This window comes from Geospiza fortis, unplaced genomic scaffold (assembly GCF_000277835.1).
Source record: "Geospiza fortis unplaced genomic scaffold, GeoFor_1.0 scaffold59, whole genome shotgun sequence".
Lineage (NCBI taxonomy): Eukaryota > Metazoa > Chordata > Aves > Passeriformes > Thraupidae > Geospiza > Geospiza fortis.
In genome coordinates this window covers 46,458-53,060 of record NW_005054381.1, presented here as the reverse complement: position 1 = coordinate 53,060, position 6,603 = coordinate 46,458, and the positions used below count along the sequence as shown (strand labels likewise).

Here is a 6,603-nt window from a genome sequence, read left to right as displayed (position 1 = left end):
TCCTGTGTGAGCTCAGCCAAGCTGGCAGCTTGACGCCCTTAACATGAGGTGTGTCAGAGCCAGGCTGTGAGAGGGCAGCCCCCAAACTGCCCCGTGTGCTCCTGGGGCTGAAAGCTTTGCTCTGTTCCACTCGTGGGGGAATTTCCTCGGAGCCTGTGGGACCCGTGGTGGGTTCAGGGGGCTCCTGGCTGACCTGTGTTGTGTGGTTGCAGCTGGCAGGACCACCACCAGCGAGGAGCTGGAGGACATGCTGGAGAGCGGCAACCCGGCCATCTTCTCCTCTGGGGTAAGCTCTGCCACAGCTGAGCCAGCCCCCAGCACCAGGGATGCTGCTGGGTGTGCTGCCACAGTGGCCTCAGTATGAGAAATGAACACAGCCCATGCAGGAGGGGGCCTGGGGGCTCAGGTCTGGCCTGAGGATCTGCTGGAGCAGTCTGAATCCCAGCACCCTGCTGCAAACCCCCTGGCTAGGGGTGGCTCTGCAGCTCCTGCTCAGCCCTCTCTTGGTGCCCCCAGTCCCAGACTGAGTCTTGGTGCTCAGACCCGCTGGAGCTGGGTGTGAGCGTGGTGCTCAATAGCCTTGTTGTCTCTGCAGATCATCATGGATTCAAACATCACCAAGCAGGCTCTGAACGAGATTGAGACACGGCACAGTGAGATCATCAAGCTGGAGAACAGCATCCGAGAGCTGCACGACATGTTCATGGACATGGCCATGCTGGTGGAGAGCCAGGTGGGGAAAAGCTGCAGCCCAGGGCTCACCTGCAGGGTGATGGGGGCTCCCTGTGGTGGGTGAGGAGGCTGGAGAGCAGTGCTCCCCTGCCTGGGTGGGTGCTGAGAGGAAAAAGCACATCCAGGAGCAGCATGGCTCCCATGGGGCTGAGCTGGGCTCCCCAGGGCTGGGGTGCTGTGTGTCTGGGGTGGGAGGCTCAGTGAGGGGCTCAGGAGGAGGGCACTGGGTGGCTGCCATGCAGGGGGAGATTCCTTCACCTTCCCTGGAGCACCAGGCCCAGCTGGGTGAGCTCGGGGTGGCCCCTGGGCTGTGCTGCCAGCCCGTGGCACCAGTCCCTTGAGCCCGGCATGGGCTCCTGTGTCATTGCTCACCCCCCTTCTTGCCTGCCATGCTGCCATGGCCCGAGGAGACGTCGGTGGCAGGTAAAGCCCCCTGGTGCTGCATGCTCTGCTCTGCATGGCTGCTCCTGCATGGCTGCTGCTTGCATGGCACTGGGATGGTCACCAGGGCACTGTGCTGTTGGTGGCCTGTCCTGCCTGCAGTGGGGGACATACGTGGGGATTCATGATTCCATGCCCTGCTCTGAGGGCTGGACAGTGCCAGCACCCTTGTCCAGTGGGTGAGAAGCTCAGAGCTGCTGGCACTGGGAATAGAAGGGCACCGGGCAGGCAGCAGGGCTGGCAGCTCTGCCCTGCCCTGGCATGGCACAGGTAGGAAGAAGCAGCAGCAGTTTTACACAAGACAGGGAGCAGTTGGTTGGGCTCAGTGCTCAGCATTAAGTTGAGAAATGGGCATTGCAGAGTTGCTGGCTCATAGCCCATGGCTCTGTGGCCTCAATTCCTTCCATGCCATCCAGGAGGACACAGGGCTTCAACCTCCCACTCCTGCCAGCCCTGTCCAGCTGCTGCAGACCTGGCTGTTTGCCTGCCCGGTCAGGATGGGGCCAAAGGAGGTGAACAAGGCTGGAGGAGCTCACCCCAACCCATGTCCCCACCCCCAGAGGAGCCCCCAGTCCCAGCCTACCCCTGCAGCAGGGGCAGAGCGGGGCAGGGGTCCCTGGAGGGCCCTTCAGTGCTGGCTGGCCTTGCTGCAGAGCCTCCTGCCCTCGGTGCAGTGCATGTGCGGGTGGGAGCAGCAGTCCCTGGTCCCCGCTCGTGTGTGGTTTCCTGGGCATCCCTCATGGTGCTGCTGGCACTGTCCTTGCCCCTGCCATGCCTCGTGTTCCAGCAGCGTGTGGTGCTGGTGTAGATCCTGTTGGGGCTTTGATGTCACCTGAAATATTGGGCAGGTCAGCGCCAGGAGCGGGCTTGGAGCTCCCTTGTCCCTCACCCTTGCTCGTCTCCCTGCTGGGCTGTGCACAGAGATGCTCTGGGACGGGGCATGCAGTCCAGGGCAGGAAACACGCAGTACCTGCAGGCAGCTGATGGTTCTCTCTCTGTGCAGGGCTGCCGGGCAGGGCCGCGTCCCCCCGCAGGCTGGCAGCGGCAGAGCGGCAGCGAGCTCAGCTGTGCGCGGGCGGGCGGGCTGTGTCCCCCTGCAGGGAGAGATGATTGACCGCATCGAGTACAACGTGGAGCACTCGGTGGACTACGTGGAGAGGGCCGTGTCCGACACCAAAAAGGCCGTGAAGTACCAGAGCAAAGCCAGACGGGTGAGTCACTGAAAATGCGGTGTTACAGTGATAGGTGCTGCTGCCTGTCCCCTGTCCCCAGCAAGCCTCTCCTGTGGAGAGCCAGGCTGAGTTAACATTCAGGCAATGCAGTCAAACCTCCACTCAACACTCACCACAGCTGGCTCAGTGATAGAGGCAGGAAAGGCTCTTTTGCAAGGGTTTATTCCAGCAGAGTAACACAGTCACCAAAGGACAAACCCGGGGAAAATAGAAAACCCAGGTGGAGCAGGCAGCTTATAAAGGGGAAGGGGTGGGGGCAGAGCTAAGGGCTGGGCAGAGGGGCCTGGCCACCAGGGGAAGGCAGGTGGCCACCAGGGGGACCAAGCCAGTGACAGGGGAAGGAGAAACCAGAGGAAGTTGTGACACCAAGTCCATGGGAGACTGTTTTTCCCTTTGGGAGGGATGACTCTGTGGTAAGTAGTTAATGTTTCCAGGGCTGAGGCCCTGGGGGTTGACCAAGGGGGGACAGTTCATGGGATGCTCCAAGTCACAGCTCTGTCTGGGGCCCATCTGCCCCTGCCTGCACTGCTGACACCTCCATCCCAGGCACAGGGCAGCCTGGCACAGCTTTGTAGGTGCCCAGGGACCTCACTGCCCCACACCACTGGGAGCAGGTCCTGAGGGTTGCAGATCTCCCAGCACAGACTGTGAAAGCTGCACTGAGCCATAGGACAGGGGTGCTGCTTGGGGGGAGGAAAAAGGACAAGGTGGACCCCTGGACCAGGCATGCTGTTGTGGGAAGACAGAATGTAAGAAAATAGTGCAGAAAGTAATCTCACCTCTGAGGAGTTGCAGCTGTACTAATTACCAGTTAGGAGCAAGCCTGCCCTTAACAGGCCACAGCTGTGTCCAATGAAGATGAGTGCTGAAAAAGAGTGAGTTGTGCTGTGAAGAGAGTTAGAGTTTGTAAGCTGTGCTGTGAAGAAGAAAGAGTCAGTGCTGTGAAAAGCTGCCCCTGAGAAATCACCGAAAAATATGGGGCTTTTGCAGTAAGATAGCAACATGCTCTGAGAGCCACAGCCCATGCAAAATAAAAATAGGGAAAGGTCATGGTTCAGCTCAGAGTCTGAGCACAGTGCCAGCTGTCTGTCCTGCTCCTGTATCAGCTTGGGGACCTGGAGGCCAGCTCAGGGCAGAAGCAGGAGTGTCCCTCCCTGCCCAGGGCTGCCAGAGCCCTTCTGGCTCCCAAGGTGCTGCTCAGAGCCTGCCATGGGCAAAGGGGAGCAGGACAGACTGCTGTTCTGAACTCCTGGGTCCAGCCTGCTCCAACACTCACCATCCCCTCTTCCCTCTCTCCCTGCTGCTGCTGGGCCACTTGAGCAGAAGAAGATCATGATCATAATCTGCTGTGTGATCCTGGGCATCGTCATCGCCTCCACCTTCGGCGGCATTTTCGGCTAGGCTGCCCCCGGGACTGTCAGTGTGCGATGGATGGAGCCGCGCGTGCCGTGGGGCTGCAGCCGCCCGGAGCCCCCCGCGCAGCCCCGGAGCCTCCCAGCAGCATTTCAGTTTCATGCATGGTTGTTTGTGACGCTGTGTGTGCGGTGCGGTGCGTCTGTGTGGAGGGAGCTCCGGCCCCGGGGCGGGCGGGGGCCGGCCCTGGTGATGGTTGCGAGGGGGACCCTGGGGGGAAACCCGAGCTCTCATCACTGCTGCAGGCTGGGGGCTGGCTGGGGGGGGGGAGACTGCTGCTGCTCATCCTGTGCTGGGCAGTGTGTGTGACAGGAGGGAGGGAGGGAGGGATGATGGGTTCAGGGGTCCTCGGGAGTGTGGTGCCCAGTCAACCTCCCCAGCTTGCCCATCACCTCCAGCTCTCATGTCTGTCGGCCGCATCTGTGCTTGCAAACACCTTCCCTCGGGCTGCTTCTCTCCGGGGCCCTTCCCCAGGGGTGTGCTCTGCCCAGCCCTGCCTGGCCAGTGACTGTGTCTGGCTCTGGGGCTCCATCCCTGCCACTCCTCCCCTCCCTACATGAGCCCTCGCCCCAGCAGGGTGCCAAAGGCTGGAGGTGCCTGATGGAGCAGTGTGGAATAAGGAGCTGCTGCCTGGGGCCATCACAGCTGCCTGGGGACAGGAATAGGGCACGTGGGGCTGGCCTGACAGGGCAGGGTGGCACAGAGAGTCCAAGGCCAGTGAATTCCCCTGGCTGCTCATCCTGCAGTGCTCTCAGCCCTGGCACACGGTGCCCTGGCTGCCCTTGCCCACAGGCTGGGCTCTGCCTGCTGGGGTTTGGGGCTGTTGCTGATACCCACAGCCCCTGGCAGCACTCACCTGCAAGCAGGGCTGCTCCAGCCTTGCTCTTTCATACCCATGGCTGGGGGTTAGAAGCAGTTGGGCTCTCTCCTGTTGTGGTGCCAGGAGCAGCCCTTGCTGCATCCAGCCCCCTGCAAGCCAGGAGTAGCAGCCTCCCTCCTCCTGTCTCCAGTCTGGCTCTGAACAGGCCGGTGCCCCACTGCCTGTTTGCCACCTCCTGGCACCGTGCCCTCCTGCCCAGCCACCCAGTGAGGCTCCTGCTCTCAGTGGGGAGCTGTGGGACAGCCTGGGTGCCCTGTGCCCTCTGCCGTGCCCATGACACCGCTGCAGCTGCTGTGGGGGTCTCACTGGTAGCTCAGGGGGGTCCAGTACTGCCATTGCCTGTTTGCCTCAGGCTAGGGCCAGGGCTCTGCCCTCACCTTCCTCTGCAGACCCCAGGGCTCTGGCTGGCCTGTGCACATGCCAAAGCACCCCAGGAGTGCCCAGGTAGGACTCTCTGCCACTCTGGGACAGGGGCTGGCTGTCAGGTGCTGGCAGCAGAAAAGGGACACTTGATGGCAGCCAGTATTCCAGCCTCGGGCAGTGTCACCTCCCAGCCCCACCAGCACCAGGGCAGGGCTGCTCCACAAGCTGGCAGGGTGCTGTGGCTCAGGCACTGGCTGTGTGTGTGCCCCTGGGTGCAGGGGAGAGGCAGAGGCTGCAGCCAGAGGGCTGCCTGCCCCAGGGCCAGCCCTGACACAGCTTCCCTGCCACTGCCACCCCACAGAGCCCCTTGCTGCACACAGCTCCCTTGGGAAGGGGGTCCAGCCTGGTTCCCCACACTGCCCAGTCCAAGCCCCTCGGGGTGCAGCCATGGGAACAGCCCAGCCCAGAGCCCCCTTCTTTCACAGTCCCACAGCACTGATGTGAGCTCCAGCACTGCAGCCTGCAGGCACTGAAGGGCTTGGGGCACCAGGACCGTGCAGGCAGGGCTAGGAGGCAGCCAAGGGCAGGGGCTCTGCTCCAGGGGGAAAAGGGAGTGGCCATGCTTCTGTCCCTCAGCAGCTCCCTGCCACTGCTGTCCATGCTTGCTCTGCCAGGCCAGCAAGAGCCCCAGGGCCCCTCCAGGAAGCAATAACACTGGGCAGGCAGGAAAACCCTCCTCCCAGCCTGCTGCCCTGCAGCCATGCTCCTGCCCTGCAGCCATGCCAACTGCTAGCACAAGGTGACTTTTTTTTCTTCCAGGCAGCGGCTTTAGTGGCACAAGCTCACCTGACATCAGGGCTGTGGCACCCCTGTCAAGGCACAAGGCCAGGAACTGCCTCAAGGGGGGTTCTTGGCCCTTGCTCCTTGTTGGCACCACCCCTGCCAGCAGCCCCCACAGCAGCAGGAGTCAGATGGGGCCAGTCAGGGCCGCTGGCACTTTGCTGGGATCCTGTGGGCAGCAGCAGTGCTGGGCTCCAAAGGCAGGGAGACGAGGAGCCACTGCTGCCCCACAGGCAGGCTCACACTGTCCTCGCTGTGAGGGGAGGGTGTTTTGGTGCAATAATTACCCCTGCACTACGGGAAGCCCCATTGAGTTCCTTTTCACCCACCTGTCGTTGCATGTACAGACCAAATCACCAAAAGTGTGGTTGTGCTTTGGGAAGATGTTTCACCTTTTCTTTCCAGCCCCCAACCTGCACCCGCTTGTCCTTTGGGTTCCACCACCTCTGTTCCAGGTGCCACCTGCCCTCCCCACGCCGGGAGCGTGTTGATGCAGTATTCCATGAGCAGTGTGGGGCACGCACAGCTTGCACTCGAACTGGGGATTGGGTTTTTTTTTGGGTTTTTGTTTTTTTTTTTTTTGTAATTAATGTACTTGAAGGCTTTCCGAGCCCCCCGTGGAGTTCTACTGTTGCTGTACTGTGAGCTAAGTGTCCTTGTTTTCTATGTGGATCTTGACCCTGGCTTGCTCTGTCTCACTGG

The 6,603-nt window shown here is 61.4% G+C and overlaps 1 protein-coding gene across 2 annotated transcripts in view; it reads left to right on the top strand.

Annotated features, from left to right (window-relative positions):
* The window catches only part of STX1A (syntaxin 1A), a 49,995-nt gene extending 45,933 nt beyond the window's left edge, over positions 1-4,062 (top strand). The window contains exons 6-9 of one of the 2 annotated variants that reach the window (XR_004082170.1): positions 213-286; positions 596-733; positions 2,177-2,384; positions 3,729-3,767. Coding sequence is in view for 1 of the 2 variants with exons in the window: in XM_005425123.2 (XP_005425180.1) it covers positions 213-286; positions 596-733; positions 2,274-2,384; positions 3,729-3,806 (401 nt within the window). In the remaining variant the exon portion in view is untranslated. Of the gene's footprint in view, positions 1-212; positions 287-595; positions 734-2,176; positions 2,385-3,728 lie in introns of both variants that reach the window. The other variant, XM_005425123.2, reaches the window with a different exon arrangement.
* Positions 4,063-6,603: the final 2,541 nt, after the last annotated feature.